Consider the following 19,421-nt stretch of genomic DNA (forward strand, 5'->3'; position numbering starts at 1 on the left):
TTTTTAATATTAAATATGGCTCCCATTTCTTTATTTTTTTAAGCCATTAAATTTCTCTGAAAAATCAGTCACAGTGTAGCTCTTTATTATACTATAGGTGGCCCTAATTGCAACTGAATAGCATCGTAAAATCTAAATTAACGATATAAAAGGAAACCAAAAAACAAAACAGAAATCCTGATTAATTTTAATAAATGCACCTCTCTCGAAGCCTTGGTTGCCTCCTCTGTAAAATGGGTGTAATAATAGTATCTAAATCAGAGATCATGTGTAGGTTAAATGAGATATAACATAAACAGGGTGGTTAACCTAATGCCTGCAATATAGTAACTTCCACAAGCAGTAAGTTACTTTTAACTCCCGACTATCATCAGCGCCCTCAGCTATGAGAGGAGGTTGCCACAGGTGTATCTGACAGGATTTAGTTCAAAACAACAATAAAGTATTACAAGCTTACTATTAGTGCCAAACTGAATGCTTCCTTATTGAAAGACAGAGCGCTAACTACGCCACCAGAGACAGCTTCATTTACTGAGTCTTTTTTTTTTTTTTTTTTTTTTTTTTTTTTGAGACGGATTCTCACTCTGTTGCCCAGGCTGGAGTTCAGTGGCGTGATCTCAGCTCACTGCAACCTCTGCCTCCCAGGCTGAGGCGATTCTCCTACCTCAGCCTCCAGAGTAACTGGGATTTCAGGCGCATGCTGCTGTGCCCAGCTAATTTTTTGTGTTATTTTTGGTAGAGACGGGGTTTCACCGTGTTGCCCAGGCTGGTCTTGAACTCCTGAGCTCAGGTAATCCACCTGCCTCGGCCTCCCAAAGTGCTAGGATTACAGGCATGAGCCTCCATGCCCGGCCGACTGAGTTATTTACTGGGATGGTTGTAGTTGTAAAATGATGTATGTATAGGTACAGTGTTGCTGTGTTTAAAACGTTAGCAAATCCTTTTGGCTTTGGCAGTCTCACATTTCTCACTTGCTTTGTTTTTTGACTATAAATAATTGCTGTGCATAGAGAACAAGAGGTGATGCCCCTAACTTAAAATAGTCAATTGTTTATTAGCTTTATCTTTACCAAGCCACTTCAGAGAAAGAAAAGCAGTTTGCAGTTAACTATCAAGAATCAAATCTGGATTTTCACAACTAAAGAGTGAGCCTGGCTCTCTAAACATCATTAAAATACCATATAATTCTATGGTGCATATATGTATAGACATATTTCTTTCATCTTTGCAATTATATGTTATAAACTGGTGATAGAGCGTCATTGGCTCATACTATAAAGGCAAATATCCCCATAAATGACCCTAATAAATATGCTAGAATGGGAATCTTGGCAGTCATTTCTGTAAGAGCAGTTATAACCTCCCTCTCCATTTTTCTCCTCCACAATTTTTTTTCCCAGGAAGTAACTAGGAAACTTGTTTTGAATTGTTTGGCCAAAGCTAGATAAATAGGTGAAATAAGTCAAATTATGTGTTATGAACCCTCATTTGCACATATTCCAGTTGTCAGTGAGCCTTGGGGTAGTACTGAATGAGTCGGATATCTAAATCAATGTTTTGTGGATTTCAGAGTGAAAGAGTTTGTTTTTGGCAATGTGACATAGATCACACTTAGCTAAAAGGCAAAAAAAAAAGTTAGAATTTATGAAAATATCACAATATAATTGATTATACTTTGTTTTCCAAGGTAAATACTGCTCTATCTTTTCAAGAGGAAATGGTAAAAAGAGATACTTCGATGATTCTTTATATGCATATTGAGCTAGTGCTCCTACACTTACAACCTTCATAATAAAAGGACTTTCCTTTGCTATTCATCATAATAAAGAGGAAGCTTGTACACAAACTCGTATTATTAAACATTTTAAAATTCGATTTTATTTTTCTAGATATAACCATCATCAGAGGCAGCAATTTACCCAAAAACTTATTATTCGTGTTTGTCAATATAGTAACTTCTTGGTGAGGAGAATAAGGAATTTTCCTAAAATCCCAGGTTGGTTCTAACCTCTTCTTTTGTATGTGCACGCACTGAATTCTCAGAGAAACTTCCAGTCGAGGCCAAGTTGCCATGGTTCAAACAAGCTCAAGAGCTAGAAGAAGGAGCTGCTGTGTCAGAGGAGCCCTCGTAAGTTGTAAAAGCACAAACTTCTACATTTGAAACTGATTTGTTTAAAGAAAGCAGTGTCTCACTGGTTGTAGCTTTCATGGGTTCTGAACTAAGTGTAATCATCTCACCAAACCTTTTTGGCTCTCAAATTAAAGATTGATTAGTTTCAAAAAGTGTTTGTCAAAACTGATGATTGCATTGTGAATACTTCTGTTTTGCCTAAAGTAAGAAAATGAAGGTGTAGTGCTTACCCTCTTCTTCAAAATCTTACCTCCTCTCTTCTCTTGGCAAGGGGCCAAAGGTGAGAAGGCCCAGGCTGCAGCTGATGATATAACATAGATTTGATGGGAAATTTGAGCTGCTTTTCACTCTCTCCCAGTTTTGCAATACAGTCACTCACAAAAATTAAAGAGCAAGTAAAGTATACCTGAGGGCAAAGGAAGTTCATTAACTTTTCTTTTCCCTTTCTTCCTGGGATTGGTATTAGGGGTGGACCTACTTATTTGCCCCACTTGATTATGTCCCATGTGTGCTCAATTTTATCAAGGCCATGGAATCTGTAAAACCGTGAGGCCCGGATTTGCCAGATGCTTCAGAAGAGGAAACAAAAAGGAGAGACAAAAGTAGATTAAGTGGATGATTGATTGACTGATAAGTTTATGTATTGATTTCATTAGAAAACTCTGAGAGGCATAGCTGCTACATCACTTTTACAAACGAGGGGATACAATTGATTGAAAAATTTCATCTATGACCCAAGAAATTTCTCAGGTTGAAAAATTTTCTGAACTAATTCATTTAATGTAAGTTCTAAGCTCTGTGCTATTCACTGGCACTTAAGATATGTCATCCACCCTCCAAGAGTTAATAGCAGAGCATGTAGGATATAAAATGATTTCCAAATTTTACTGGAGATATAAATTAACGTTGCAACCTATTTAAATGCAATTTAGAATTTTCTCAGATTCGTTCTGTTTGAATCTAAATCTGATGTGGTTTGCCAGAACACAACTGTGTTCCTAAGTGCACAAGAAATCCAAAATATAGATTTGTACAGTAACCAAAGGTCATTTGTAAAGAAATTATATTCTGTCCTTTGATTTCACATACACCAAAAGGATGCACACCTTAGAAAACACTTTTTTCCCCCTTTTTTTTTTTTTTTTTTTTGAGATAGGGTCTCCCTCTGTCACCCGGGCATGGGTGCAGTGGCACAATCATAACTCACTGCAGCTTCCACCTGCCAGGCTCAATGAATTCTCCCACCTCAGCCTACCGAGTAGCTGGGACTACAGGTGCAGGCCACGACACCAGGCTATGTTTTTAATTTTTTTGTAGAGACTGGGCTTCTCCGTGTTTCCCAGACTGGTCTCAAACTCCTGACCTCAAGCAATCCGCCTGCCTCATCCTCCCAAAGTACTGGGATTGCAGGCGTGAGCCACCACGCCTGGCCCAGGAAACACATATTTTTACTTAGAAGGATAATTAAGCAAACAAATTATTTCTGTACTGTAAAGTTACTACAGCAAACTTTTTGACTTCTTTGAGAAAAAGCAACTAACCATTGCAGAACTTTGGAGGAAAGGGAGTGATTAAAGATCACAGTGTAACCTTGGAATGAATGTATAAAGGCTTACAAGTTTTTGCTTCTCCTCTACCAGTACCTGATTTGACAGGCCTTTTTGTTGCTGAGGGGTAAATAAGCAGTTCTTTTTAGGGGGGCATTAATAACTTCTTAATCCAGTAGGGTCCTATTTAAGACACAGAAAGATGCTATGTAATTAGAGCTGGTGACTCCTTTTATATCCTACTGGGTTAAATCTATTTGAAACCAGTTATGTTTTATTTTACCTAAATAAACTCTTCTCCCCTTGTACACTGTATTTTGTCACTTGAACTAAAGCGTAATCCTATGTATAATCTTGCATTCTGGCTGATGGTAAATAATAATACAAAATTGAAAATAAATGGAAACATCTTACATCGATAAGCATCTTCCCATTATTAGATGCCTTTCAGATGAAAGCTGTCAGTGGAGTTTAATGCATCCACAGAAGCATTACATAGACCATCATCAACCATATTTTGTAATGAATGTTTTCTACTAAAGATCCGATTAAGATGCATTATGTTTAACGTTAATCTTAATAAAATCTCTAAAGTGGTTAAACATAGTTTTAGCCATTGAAAGTATAGCCATATATTAAACTATTAAAATTTACTCTTAGTGTAATGAAATTGCCATCTTGGCATGATTAATCTGAATTGGAGTAGATTGTAATTGGAGTGCTGGTGCAGGGTAAAGGAAATGTATACTATTGTGCTCAGAATAATAATTACTTTTATACCAAAATAAAATAAATGACAGCTGTGGAATAATGTAATGAAAGGTATATGGTTTCTACATTTTAATACACTTTACGTGTTTAGTGCACTGCACCCTGAGAAAGGTCCTAAGTGTCACATTTTTTTTTTATCTATATTGATTTTGAATTTAAAAAACATAATGTTGCATGGCCTTAATTCCATCTTTTCTTAAACCACATAGACCGGTTTCTAAATGTATGTGACAACCTATAATTACTCTCTGAAGCATAATGAAAAAATGATCAACTGTCAGCAAGTCATTTCTTCCCCCCACCAAAGAGACTCACACTGTTTAAATTAAATGGTAATGTTTAGAAGCTGTGGCTGTCACTTCTGAACTGCTACAGTGAGGCAAGAACAGTGGCTCACAACTATTATCTCTTTTTTTTTTTTTTTTTTTTTTTTCTTTTATTATACTTTAGGGTTTTAGGGTACATGTGCACAATGTGCAGGTTTGTTACATATGTATCCATGTGCCATGTTGATTTCCTGCACCCATTAACTCGTCATTTAGCATTAGGTGTATCTCCTAATGCTGTCCCTCCCCCCTCCCCCCACCCCACAACAGTCCCTGGAGTGTGATGTTCCCCTTCCTGTGTCCATGAGTTCTCATTGTTCAATTCCCACCTATGAGAGAGAACATGCAGTGTTTGGTTTTTTGTCCTTGCGATAGTTTACTGAGAATGATGTTTTCCAGTTTCATCCATGTCCCTACAAAGGACACGAACTCATCATTTTTTATGGCTGCATAGTATTCCATGGTGTATATGTGCCACATTTTCTTATCTCTTGCTTTGGCTCCAGCTAACATTGGAGAGTTCCGTAGTAAAGCAGTAAATATCATTTATTTCCCTATATGGAAAGTGAAAATATTATCACCAGCCTATCTCATTATGTAATACAGAAAAATCCCCAGATGAATGTCTTCAGCTTATGAAGATACCCTTGTTCAACGTTACATACTTTTAGTTAACCCAAAATGTAAGGAAAAGATTGGTTAGCACTCAGGCCAAACATATGTTGGGAAGTAACTGCTTTAAGATGCTTAGAAGAAAACAATGATAAAAGACTAAAACCTGAATTGCCAAGAAATAACTAACACATTATAGACCAGAAGAATATACCAACAACCAATATTATGGTTGCACTAAACACCATGCACAAGATACAAATCCAGATATCAGTTTCATAGAACCACTGAAATAAATATGGAGATTGGCTCACACGGTGGTAATATATAGATAGATTTCATCATATAAAGCTGAATCGTCAACTCAAAAATACTTCTACAGGTTGATTTTCTTTCCCTCAACAACAGATTGGTTTGTTATGACACATCTGATTCATGTGGTAGAAAGGTAGGAATATTGTGATGAATACATATATATATATATATTTTGAAACGTAGTCTCACTCTTGTCGCCCAGGCTGGAATGCAATGGCATGATCTCGGCTCACTGCAATCTCCACCTCCTGGGTTCAAGCTATTCTCATGCCTCAGCCTCCCGCATAGCTGGGATTACAGGTGCCCGCCACAATGCCCAGCTAATTTTTGTATTTTTAGTAAATGAGAGACAGGGTTTCACCGTGTTGGCCAGGCTGTTTTGAACTCCTGACCTCAGGTGATCCACCCACCTCAGCCTCCCAAAGTGATGGGATTACAGGCATGAGCCACCGCACCCAGTCGAATATATTTTCTAGGTATGTACAACATGAGGAATTTAAGACCAGCCTGGGCAACATAGCAAGACCTGGTCTGTACTAAAACTCAAAAAACTTAGCCAGGCATGGTGGTGTGTGCCTATATTCGCAGCTACTCAGGAGTCTGTGGCTGCTGGAGGGTTGCTTGAGCCTGGGAGATGGAGGCTGCAGTGAGCTGAGATCACGCCACCAAACTCCAGCCTGGGTAACGGAGCATATAAAAAAAAATATATATATATATATATATATATGACTGTGACTAAGAATGCCTAATCTCCTGGGAATGCAGCCCAGCCGGTCTCAGCCTTAACCCAGTGCCTATTTGAGATGGAGTTGCCCTGGTTCGAATGCATCTGACCGTTGAGGTAGACTTCTACAATTACTAAGACTCTGGGAGAGTTCCATTTTTCTGAGGGTAATAGCAGCGCCATGCTAGTGCTAGAAAAGGGGGGATGGGGAAAATACTGACAAAATTATCTTCTGTTAAGTTTCAAACTATGTCATTTTTAATTTCCCTCCAGCTGTTGAGAGTGTTGTTAGATTTAGGATACATCATTTAAATGCCAGATTGAGCCCATCTGGTTGCTTTCCTGGAAAAATGTATAGGAATAGCTTTCTAGGTCTTTTTGGAAACTCTCAAAAGTGTACCTTTATTGGTGGGGAATTGGAACTACAAAGTGGTAGTACAATTATATTTGTTAATCAGGTGGAAGCGAAAAAAAATTCCTGACAGGTTTCCCGTCTCTTATTTTTATACCGTAGCTTTAGTCTTGACTGAGATATGTGCATAAACATCACTATCACCTGACATGTATCACCCAGGCAAGTACATAGTGTGACCCTTCTGACAGCTTAATTTCATGAGGAAAAATGATACAGTGATGATCCCTAGGACATTTAAAGAAATGTTGTTGGACAGGAGGTCATTCAGCTTACCTTAAAGAGCCTGTTCTGACTTGGAACAGGAAGGAAATTGTCCATTTCCTTAACTCCTTCAGGCTACTAACAGGCCACCTAATGCCCTAGAAGGTGTAATTTGCTAAGGGACTCGTGTTTTAAAAAAAAAAAAAGGAAAAAGAAAAAAGAAAAAAAGGTACAGTCTGGATGCTTTAGGTGCTCTTCCTGGTCTCTAAAACAAGGCATCCCAGGTAGAGAAAGTGAGGACCAGTGGGGCACTTAGGGAAGCCAGGTTCTTCCAGATATATTTCAGTTGCCTGTAGTTCTTCGATGGCTCAGAAGAAGCAATGGGATATGCCAGTTGCTTTGGACACAGTGTGGCCAATATAGCAATTTTATCTAGATATTCCCTTGTTAAATAGCTGGCCTTCACCAGGTGGAGAGCCTTAATGTTGCCATTTTTTTCAAAGGTAGGATTGGGTAGTCCTTGTGCCTTGATCTTGCATTTTAAAAGATCTTGAGTTATCTTATTAGATTTTCAGCCAACGGCTTTGCATGGTTAGGAGACTATATTTGTGCTTCAACAAAATAGTCAGGGCTTAAATGTATTGCCATAAATAATCTTGTTGTGAGCCATTACAAAAAAAGAAGACGAAGAGGAAGAAAAGTAAGTAAGCAGAAGGCAGCAGTAATATCTGGATGCCAGATGGCATCAGCTTAGCAATGGGGTTTATTCAATAAGAAGCAAAGGGAAATTCCTGTCATGCATCTATGTGAACAGAACCCACAAGGAATTAGATGCACATAGAAAAGCCAATAAGAGTCACCATGGTGATTCTGTACTCATTAAATGCCTTGTTTACCTTGTTGAAAATAGTATTTAAAGATATAATATTTAAGCGTATGTTTTCATTAGTCCATATTTATACCCAATAAGTAGTCTAAGAATGTAGATGGCTTAACTCAGTGGTTAAGAATGTGAATTCATATTTTTTTAAGTGGCTAGAAATGTTAATTGTGTGACATGTGTTTTCATATCCCTCCTCAAAATGTAGTGAACCAAACATCATTTATGGGTCCATATAGTGTTACTATTTATATTCTAAATATAAGGTACCTGAATTATATTCTCTTCATGAATCTCAGGCCACAGAAAAGTAACGATGAATATCTTGTTTATGTGTAGAAACAGGTGAGATGATTCATGATTCTTAAGAAATCTAAGATCAAGAAATTTAAACACTGTTTGCAGATTATTCAATCAATAAAAAGAATGTTCAAGCAGCAAAGAGTTGAGCATTAGAATTATAAGATTAAAGAGCACTTAATTTTGAAAACTGGCATATGGTAGAGCTAAAGCCTCACACTGGCCAGACAGCATCAACCCTTCCCCTACAATAGTCTTGACCTCTCTTACTTCCAACACCTTCCTTTCTGGCCTCTTCCCTATTCTCTGCAGCAGCAAAATGCTTAATATAATTTCTTGGGCTAATTCCATATTCTAGATGACTTTAGAGAGCCACTAGACTTGCTAAATTGTTCACACCTCCTAACGATGGAAGCTAAACTCACCTATAAATCCCTTGCCCTATGCCATGCTATGTACCAGGTGCAGGTATTGCAAAAATAACCGTAGTCTTTGCCCTCAAGAAACCGTTAGTGCATTCTTATCACAAGAGCAATAGGATTGTGACCAAAGTGTTGAGTACCAGTTGTCTATCCACAGACTGAAGAAATGAGCTAGCTGTCTTTAAGAAATGCAATTTGATGTTTGGGTATCATATCATGAGAGAGTTACTGATTTAAAAAGGAGTTCAGGAGACTTATTTATTGAATTCCCAAATTCTCTACTAGCATATATTAGAATTGCATCTACCTCTGAGATAAAATATCAGATAGTTAAGCTACTACATGGTAACACATAAATATAAGAAATAAATGATAGAAGAATATAATATATACATTGAAAGGGTTTGAGGGGGATGTTGATATGAACCGATGTTTGACAGATTATCATCAAACTGATTTGAATCTGGCTTTGATTCCAAAACTAGTACTTGGGGAAAGATATATGATCTTTTTACATAGCAAGTGATCAGATATTTTGTATCATTATGTGTACCTCAGTTATTCCTACCTATATGTTAAAAACAGGCTGTAGAAACCGCAGATAATTTCCTAAAATTGATTTTTTTCGGATGCATTAAGCTGCCAACTGGGTGAGTTGGTGAGGGGTGAGTCTCTGTATTTGTGTGCCCTGACAAAGATACAATCCTACTGGAATCAGAGTAAAAATCAAGTTAATTTTTGATCATACCTCCATGCAGGACAGCTCTGCACAGTGACTAAAAGTGTGGGCCCCAGGGACAGACAGCTTGTGTTTCAATCTTGACCTTGGGAAAGTCATTTAACCCCATATGCCTCCATTTATCACCTGTGAAGTGAGGTAGTCGCTACCTCATAGGGTTCTTCTGAGGTTTAAGTTAATCTGTATAAAGTACCTGGTATGCAGGAAGTGCTATGTATATAAATTTTTGTTGTGATTAGGCCTTTTCTAGCATCATTCATTTTCCTAGAGAATCTTTAAGGGAGTTAAGATGTCTAATAACCACTTATTACAAATGGAGAAATTGAGGCAGCTGTTGTATCTGCCTCATACATCTTGCATCTAATGGCATTTGAGAGAGAACAACAATATTTAACTCAAAACTCAGCTAGTGGGTTCCCAGCTCACACCACCTTACTGCCTTTCTTCATCTACACTTCTGAGGGTCTTTGAAGACTCACTTATAAGCACCATGCTTTTAATTTAGCCCAGATTTTATTTTAAGAGACAAATCTTTATTTAAATAAAAAGAGATTTATGAGGAATTACAAAAATGAGTAAGAAAAGTTCAGAAGCTGCCTGGGTGAAAAAGTAACCTCTCTCTACTCTGAGTTAAATATACTTGATCTCCATGCACAGAAACAGCAGAATCAATAATAAGAGAGCAGATAGAGCCGTTTTTTTGTAGTCATTCCTTGATTGCAAACCAAGAAGTTCTAAATTTATCAGCCCCTCCCTCTGTCACCACAGTTGCTCGTTCTGTAGCTACTTTCAGAAAGCTAAATCTGAACTGTTGCTTAGCAGAGCCCTAGAGAGTGACAAAGACAAATTAATGGGATCCTTGTGTGCCAAAATAAAGTATGCACCCTGTCACCACCAATACATGTTAAGTCCATTAAGGTCATTTTTAATGAACTGAACTTTTCATTGGAAAGCTTTGCCAAACGTGTTGAATTGAGGGAAAGAAACCTTCACAAAATTACAAGATAAACTAATTTCATTCCATGTAAAAAGAAATGGTACATGAAAAGTATTGAGTTTCCAGTATTTTAAATCTTTATCAAAGTCAGGGAAAATGTTATGCATTTAAACTACATTCCAATATTAAGCTGAGAACTACAAATGCAGTGATAGCATTGTAAGCTGTGATGGCAATCTGAGTCCCTGGGATGTGGCCTTTTAAGTAGACTATTTGCAAGGAAAAGCAAATTTTCAAGTCATTTTCTGTTCATTTAGATCAGAAAAGCAAAGAGAAAGAAAGATGATCGAAACAAGTGTCATATCCTCACTTTTCATTTCTGAAACGAATAATTTGGCTTTATTTGTATCTGCTACGTGTAGTGAGTAGTCTTTCTTCCTTTTTTCCCAAAATTTTATGGATGTTGAGTTTTAAAAAGTAGATAAAAAAGACAAAAGCTCTCCTTTGGGTTTCTCTAACCTAGGAACAGTTCCAAAATGCTCCAGCGCTTCACTGCTGAGTAGCTGATGGTATGATAAGGCAGTGTTTGACCAGAGTCCTATAAAAATTATTGAAGTCAGCATCTGTCTCAAAGCTGCCCCTTAATTTTTTTATTCTTCAAAATGACATTTTATTGATATTTCACTGAAGTGTGATAGACACAGAATCTCAACTTACCTCAAGCTACATGACTACCTAACAACCCATCAAGATGAAATTCGGCCGGCATATACTGCGTAAATATAGCTATAAGAAACGTAAATGAATAAGCCCACTGTAGCTGCTCAGTTTGGGTCTAGTAACTCTAACCTTTTCCTGCTGTAGGAGTTTTCTTATGGTTTCTACAGCCATATGAAACTCCTACAGTAGAAAGAGGTTTGTATTTCCTCATGCCAATGCCTAGAACAGAAAAATATGACTTAGTTTCTTAGAGTCTTTTGGCTGTTGCCTCTTTATCTAACCTGGTTTCAGTCTTTGGCCCTAAGAATAAGCACAGTACCAAGTCAATCATAACATTAGCTCTTATCCTTCTGTTTATCAATCCATTTATTTCTTTGAAAAATTATTTACTGAGCTCCTATTATGTGAAGTTCTATCTTCATAGAGATTTGGTCAAGTGAGGGGGGCAATTATTACATAAAGATTTGCATTGTGATTATCAAAGACTGGTAGCTGTTCTAAGAAAATGGAAAGATGCTCAAAGATGTTAATAGGGGACCTATTAGGTCTGAGGGTCAGTGCATTAGTCTCTTCTTACATTGCTATAAAGAGCTATCTGAGACTTGGCAATTTATAAGTAAAAGAGGTTTCATTGATTCACAGTTCCACAGGCTGGGCAGGAAGCACAGCTGGGGAGGTCTCAGGAAACTTATAATCACAGCAGAAGGAGAAGGGAAAGCAGGCACATCTTACATGGCTAGACAAGGAGGAAGAGGGCAATGGAGGAAGTGCTACAAAATTTTAAACAACCAGATCTCATGAGAACTCACCATCATGAGAACAGCAGGGGAAAATCTGTCCCCATGATGCAATCACCTTCCCCAGCCCCCTCCTCCAACACTGGGGATTATAATTTGACAGGAGATTTGGGCAAGGACACAAATCTAAACCATATCATCCTGCCCCTGGCCCCTCCCAAATCTCATGCCCTTCTCATATTGCAAAATACAATCATCCCTTCTCAACAGTCTCCCAATTCTTAACTCACTTCAGCATTAACTCAAAAGTCCACAGTCCAAAGTCTCATCTGAGACAAGGCAAATCCCTTCTTCCCATGAGCCTGTAAAATAAAAAACAAGTCAGTTACTTCCAAGATACAATGGAGGTACAGGCATTGGGTAAATATACCCATTCCAAAAGGGAGAAATTAGCCCAAACAAAGGGGCTACAGACCCCATGCAAGTCAGAAACCCAGCAGGGCAGTCATTAAATCTTAAAGCTCCAAAATGATCTCCTTTGACTCTATGTGTCACATCCAGGCCACGCTGATGCAAGGGGTGGGCTCCAAAGGCCTTGGGCATCTCCACCCCTGTGAAGTTGAGTGCCTGCAGCTTTTCTAGGTACATGGTGCAAGCTGTCAGTGGATCTACCATTCTTGGGTCTGCAGGATGGTGGCCCTCTTCTCACAGCTCCACTAGGCAGTGCCCCAGTTGAGACTCTGTGTGGGGCCTCCAATCCCACATTTCCCCTCCATACTGGTCTAGCTGAGGTTCTCCATGAGGTCTCTGTTCCTGCAACAGACTTCTGCCTTGATTTCCAAGCATTTCCATACATCCTCTGAAATCTAGGCAGAGTCTCCCAAGCTTCAACTCCTGCCCTCTGTTCACCCACAGGCTTAACACTATGTGGAAGCCTCCAAGACTCATGGCTTGCACCTTCTGGAGCAGATGCCTGAGACATATCTGGAGCCCTTTTAGCCATGGCTGGAGCTGGAGCAGCTGGGACACAGGGAGCAGTGTCCCAAGGTTGTGCAGGGCAGTGGAGCCCTGGGCCTGACCCATAAAACCATTCTTCCCTCCTAGGCCTCCAGGCCTGTGATAGGAGGGACTGCCACAGCTCTGAAATGCCTTTGAGGCATTTTCCCTGTTGCCTTGGCTATTGACATTTGGGAAGGGCTGCTGTGAAGGTCTCTGAAATGCCTTCAATGCATTTTCCCCATTGTGTTGACTATTAAGATTTGGCTCTTTTTTACTTTTGCCAGTTTCTGTAGCTAGCTTGAATTCCTCTCCAGAAAATGGGTTTTTCTTTTCTACCACATAGGCTGCAAATTTTCTAAACTTTTATGATTTCCTTCCCTTTTAAATATAAGTTCCAGTTTCAGGTTATCTCTTTGCTCATGCATGTGATTATATGCTGTTAGAAGCATCCAGATCACATCTGGAACACTTTGCTGCTTAGAAATTTCTTCCACCAGATACCCTAAATTATCACTCTCAAATTCAAGGTTCAAGGTTCCACAGTGCCTGAGGTGCCTGAGACCACCTCAGCCTGGACTTCATTGCCCATATCACTAGCATTTTGATTACAACAATTTACCAAGTCTCTAGGAAATCCCAAAGTTTCCCTGATCTTCCTGCCTTCTCAAACTCTTCCAACCTCTGCCAGTTACCCAGTTCCAAAGTCATTTCCACATTTTCAGGTATCTGTATAGCAATGCCCCACTTCTTGATAGCCATTTTCTGTATTAGTCTGTTCTCACATTGCTATAAAGGACTACCAGTACTGGGTAATTTCTTTAAAAAGAGGTTTAATTGATTCATAGTTCCACAGGTGGTACAGGAAGCATGGTTGGGGAGGCCACGGGAAATTTACAGTCATGATGGAAGATGAAGGGAAAGCAGGCACATCTTACATGGCCAGAGAAGGAGGAAGAGGGCAAAGGGAGAGGTGATACACACTTTTAAACAACCAGATCTCTTGAGAGCTCACTATCACGAGAACAGCAAGGGGAAAATCCACTCCTATGGTCCAGTCACCTCCCACCAGGTCCCTCCTCCAGTACTGGGGATTACAATTCGACAGGAGATTTGGACAGGGACACAAATCCAAACCATATCAGCCAGCAAAGCCCTCTTTGAGAAGGGACATATATACTGAGACCTGAAAGATGAGTGGGAGTTATTCCAAGCAAAGTGAAGGGAGGAGGGTGATCCAGGGTGCAACCCACACATGCCAGAATCTTGAGCCAGGAAAGCATTGACCACATTGAAGGAAGTAAAAGAAGATTAGTGTGGCTGGAGAGAATAGTAACTGGGGGAAAATGGTGGGAGATGAGGATAGAAAATGCCATAAGATAACCAAGATAACCTTGGGAGAAAGTTTGTCTTTTTTACCTGGGGACAGTAGGAGACAATTAAAAGCTTTACATTTTAAGATTCCCTTAGCTACTTCATTAAGAACAGGTCAGTAAGAAGTAACAGAGGAAGAAAATAGACCAGTGGCTATTGTGGTAGTCCAGCAGAAAGACAGTGTTAGCTTCAGTGATCATGGTGTGCGTGGCAGCCCATGGCAGGACAGTGAGGTGATTAAGAGCACCAACTGTGGAGCCAGCCTGCCAGGGTTCAAGTCCTGACAATACCATTTACTGAGCAGTGTGGCCTTAGAAATCATCGTATTCCAATATTGTCATCTAGAAATTGAGACGAAAGTAGTACTATTAAAATATAATTTTCAAAAGGGTACAATCATAAGTCTCATGAAAATATAAAATAATCACATGTCAAAAATATTATTATTATTATTATTATTATTATTATTATTATTTTGAGATGGAGTCTAGCTTTGTTGCCAGGCTGGAGTGCAGTGGTGTGCTCTCAGCTCACTGCAACCTCTACCTCCTGGGTTCAAGTAATTCTCCTGCCTCAGCCTCCCAAGTAGCTGGGATTACAGGTGTGTGCCACCTCACCCAGCTAATTTTTTAATTTTTTTTTAGTAGAGACGGGGTTTCACCATGTTGGCCAGGATGGTCTCCATCTCTTGACCTCGTGATCTGCCCACCTCAGCCTCCCCAAGTGGTGGGATTACAGGCGTGAGCCACCGTGCCCAGCCAAAAATTGTATTTAACTCACAAATTATTGAGGAAGCCAGTGTGATATTAAAACTAGTTCAAATGAGAATTTGATTTAGAATAAAGTATATATTTTCTACCAGACAAAACCACTTGCAGTGCCATGAACAGAAAAATACATATATTATTATGGACAAGAAACCTCTGTATCATCACCAGCCCTCTACAGGGAAACTTCTATCTCTATGGAGTTGCAAAACAGACTAGCAAAGACCATCAAAGGCTCATAATTCCATAGAACAAGACCACCCCTGGAAATTTGCTAGAAAATGCCAGCAGTTCATTGAAAAGACAACCAGTAATCTCTTTTGCCTATTTCAAAATGTTTCCAACAGTACCCATCTCTCAACAATGTCATAATGAGTTGTATATGTAAAATGCATAAAGCATGTAAGTGTAATATTCGCTTATTATTGCTATATTAAGGTGGTGGTAATGGAAATGGAGAGAAGTAAATGAGTTTATGTGTATTTTCAAGGGAGAATTTAGAGAATTTGGCAATCAGCTGAAAGTGAGATGTGAAGGAAATTGAGGGGTCAAGAATAACTCCTGATTTTTTACTTGAGCAATTGGGTAGCCAGTAAAATCCTTTGCTGTGGTGGAGAAGATTGAAAGATGATTGGGTTACTGAAGGGGGAAATCAGGAGTTCCATTCTGGACATTTTAAGTTGGAGATTGAAGCTGCCTTTGAAACTTAAAAGCAAAAATGTCAAGAAGGAAAAAATAGCAATGTGCAGTAGTTAAGAGCACAAAACCTTACTAGTTGTGTAACTTATGCTTCAGTTTCCTCATCTGTCTATTAAATGGGAATAATAATAGTTTTATCTCATAATGTTCTTGTTCAGATTTAACAACTTTTATTTATAAAGCACTTAGAATAGTGCCTGGCACATAAGAAACACTAAATAAGTTTTCGATAAATACATTAATTAAATTAATGTTTTTTCAGAGAAGAAAGTTCTAGAATAGAGATTAAATTAGAAGCTTCATGTACACTGATGGTATTTGAAACTAGGAATCATTGATGAACACATTGGAAGATAGCACAAAGCCAAGTCCTGAGGCACTGCAATATTTTAATTTTTTTTTCTTTTTTTGAGACAGAGTCTTGCTCTGTCACCTAGGCTGGAGTGCAGTGGCATGATGATCTCGGCTCACTGCAACCTCCGCCTCCTGGGTTCAAGTGATTCTCCTGCCTCAGTCTCCCAAGTAGCTTGGGCTTGCAGGTGCACGCCACCATGCCTGGCTAATTTTTTGTATTTTTAGTAGAGACGGGGTTTCACCATGTTGGCCAGGCTGGTCTTGAACTCCCGACCTCAAGTGATCTGCCTGCCTCGGCCTCCCAAAGTACTGGAATTACAAACATAAGCCACCATGCCTGGCCTGTGCCACTGCACTCAGCCAATATTTTGAATTTGAGAATAGAAGGACCTAGAAAAGGAGACTGAGAAGGAAGTAACCAGAGAAGAAAACCAAGAGAGTTTGGTGTCATGTAATTCAAGAGGAGGAAGTATTTCAAGAAGTACTTGAAAGCAATGGTCAATTATGTTGAATGCCATTGGAAATGAGACAGAATGAGGATTAGATTTGTTAAGAATAGCAGACAGGAAGGCCTGTGTTCTTAGAACCTGATACCCATCTTCCTCCTGGCCTTTTTCTTACTGTTGAATAAAAGCAGCCTCCTGATGGTCAGTGGGACCCTCCTTTAGTAAGACTCTTTATAATGTCTTGTCTAGAACCATATCAGAGAAAAGAGAAGGCAGAACTTCAAGATGACTTCAACAAAGTGCTCAAACATCAAGATCCCAGGCTTTGAAAGAGCCAGTAGTCTCTGGATGAATTGGAACTTTCAGAGAACTCAGCCCCTGCAACATTTTCCTCTAGTATAAAGTCTCTTTGAAAGGAAAATGTGCTCTCTAATGCAGTCAGCATTTTGTTTTTTAACCCAACTTCCATCACTGCACATTTTCTGCAAGAAAGACATTCAGGCATTTTTGCAGAGAGGCCAGCTGCCTCTCAACCCAAAAGAGCATCATTATCATGAGAAAAAGTCTGTTTGTTGCTTGGAAAATGCCTCTAAATATAGCTTTTCCATGTGTTTTGCTGGGTTTTTTCCCTTTTTTTTTTTTTTTGAGAGACTGGGTCTTTCTTTGTAGCCCAGGCTAGAGTGCAGTGGCACAATCAGAGTTCACTGTAACCTTGAACTCCTGGGTTCAAGAGATCCTCCCACCTTAGCCTTCCTGGTCGCTGGGACTACAGGTGTGTGTTACCAGACTCAGCTAACTTATTATAATTATTATTGGTAGACATGGGGTCTTGCTATATTGCCCAGGCTGGTCTCAAACTCTTGGCCTCAAGTGATCTTCCTGCCTTGGCCTCCGAAAATGCTGGGATTACAAGTGTGAGCCATAGTGCCTGACCACTTTAATATGTTTTTTAAATTAAGTTATTCCCTCAAATTATTACTGGTTAGCGACATTAGACAGGGACACTCAATTTTTTTCTTTTCAAGTAGTTGTATTGGTGGCTGCTTCAAAATTATCATTTGTTTTATTTTAATTTCCAGGATCATTATGTTTTTGATTATTCTACTGGGGCACCTTACAGTGCTGAAGATGCCTCATAGCCTAGGCGTGACACTTGAGGATTTGAGAAATCTATGAAAAGAAGTGGTGCTGTCAGATGTTGTGAGGAGTGGTGTCCTAGAACCTTTGAAAAATTTTGCTTAGAGACCTCAATATGAGTTGCATAACTAGCATGATTTATTTGCAGTTCTAGAGAATTGTAAACAACAGCAGTTGAGAAATATTTTCATAATTCCACATTCAGATCAAATATCCTCGAGTAAAGATCTTTCCTAATAAGTTAGATTCTCATTTATGTGGAATGATTTAGGCGTGGTTCTAAGTAAATGTAGAGGGATATTTTGGATAAGTATTATTTCAAAACTTTAATGCTCCAACTATATTTTAAGATTGCCTTAATATTATAGATTTTACAAGTAATTTTAAAATTCCTAAAGTGATTCAATTGAAGAGTTTCCCTTCCATTATAGCATTCCAAATGGTGTTTGCTTACTTATTTTAGAGGGTTTATTTAAATCTTTCTTTTTGACATTATCGAGAAGCATTAAATAACTAAAGAGTTTTTACACCAGATCTTCTGATCTCATGTAAAAATGGGAAGTAGATAAGAGTAGAAATACAGTGTTTCCTTTTCTCTCTTCCAAGTTTCTTTCTCATCCAGTAGCAATTTTTTCCCTGTTTATCCAAAAGCCTCTTCAGATCCCAAAATGTGCAGCTTAGGTTTAGTTAGCTTCACTTTATCCTAAGGTTTTTACTCCATTAATGTCTCCAGGATTGCCCAGAATCAGGAGAAAGATCAACTTTTCAAAGTTTAAAAAATATATATAAGAATGAAGATTGGGTTAAAAAATGATGAGGCAATATGGAATTACATATTTTACCAATAAAGTATGTAAATTTTTTGGTCCTAAATAACATATTTATGGAAAAGACTTTTTGTTTAATTCAGAGTAGAATTACTTATGAAATATTTTCTTTTTCCAATATACTATTTTCCATTCCTCTGTGGCCACTCGTTAGTGATAAGATTTTTAAAAGGGAAAATCCATGATTCTCATGTAAATATAAAATGAACATCTGTCAAAGATTTTACCTACCTCATTAACCAATGAGGGAACCAGTAAGATGTTACAGCCAATTCAAAGGAAATTTTAAAGAACCCTATTTATTTAGGCAAATATGAATGCCCAGATGAATTTACAAATAGATGCAAAATAGGTCTAGCTACAGGGCAACAATCAACTGCATTCCACTAGACACAATTAATCTGTGTTTCTCTGGGCAGGAATCATTTGCACTATCAATTTCCTGCCACTTACAGGGTGGTAAAATATAATAGCTCAAAGTCAATGAAAGGCTAAGACAACCTAGGAAGAATGCACTTAACAGAGATATCCAGTAATCAGTAATCTTTGGGTTTGTTTTTTTTTTTTTTTTGAGACAGAGTCTTACTCTGTCACCCAGGCTGGAATGCAGTAGCAAGATCTCAGCTCACTGCAACCTCCACCTCCTGGGTTCAAGCAATTCTCCTGCATCAGCCTCCTGAATAGCTGGGATCACAGGCTCACACCACCACGCCTGGCCAATTTCTGTATTTTTAGTAGAGACAGGGTTTCGCCATGTTGGCCACATTGGTATCGAACTCCTGACTTCAGGCGATCCGCCCACCTCAGCCTCCCAAAGTGCTGAGATTACAGGCATGAGCCACTGTGCCTGATTTTAAACTCTAATTTTTCTCACATATTATTCAGTTTATTCCCTTCTCTTTTCTCACCCTACTGTCATGCCACCACTCACATACACAAACATACACCAAATGAAACAGGTAAAGAGAAATCCACAACCTCTATTGGCTCGTGGCTTGAAATGTAATAAGATTGAAAACCTATACCTAAATTGAGTATTTTTAA

The 19,421-nt window shown here is 38.7% G+C and overlaps 1 protein-coding gene across 1 annotated transcript in view; it reads left to right on the forward strand.

Annotated features, from left to right (window-relative positions):
- The window catches only part of ADAMTSL1 (ADAMTS like 1), a 445,880-nt gene that overhangs the window by 217,249 nt on the left and 209,210 nt on the right, over positions 1–19,421 (forward strand). The window contains exon 13 of the mRNA XM_003260400.2: positions 2,044–2,128. Within this exon, the coding sequence (XP_003260448.2) occupies positions 2,044–2,128 (85 nt within the window). The remainder of the gene's footprint in view (positions 1–2,043; positions 2,129–19,421) is intronic.

Source organism: Nomascus leucogenys, chromosome 1a, assembly GCF_006542625.1.
Source record: "Nomascus leucogenys isolate Asia chromosome 1a, Asia_NLE_v1, whole genome shotgun sequence".
NCBI lineage: Eukaryota > Metazoa > Chordata > Mammalia > Primates > Hylobatidae > Nomascus > Nomascus leucogenys.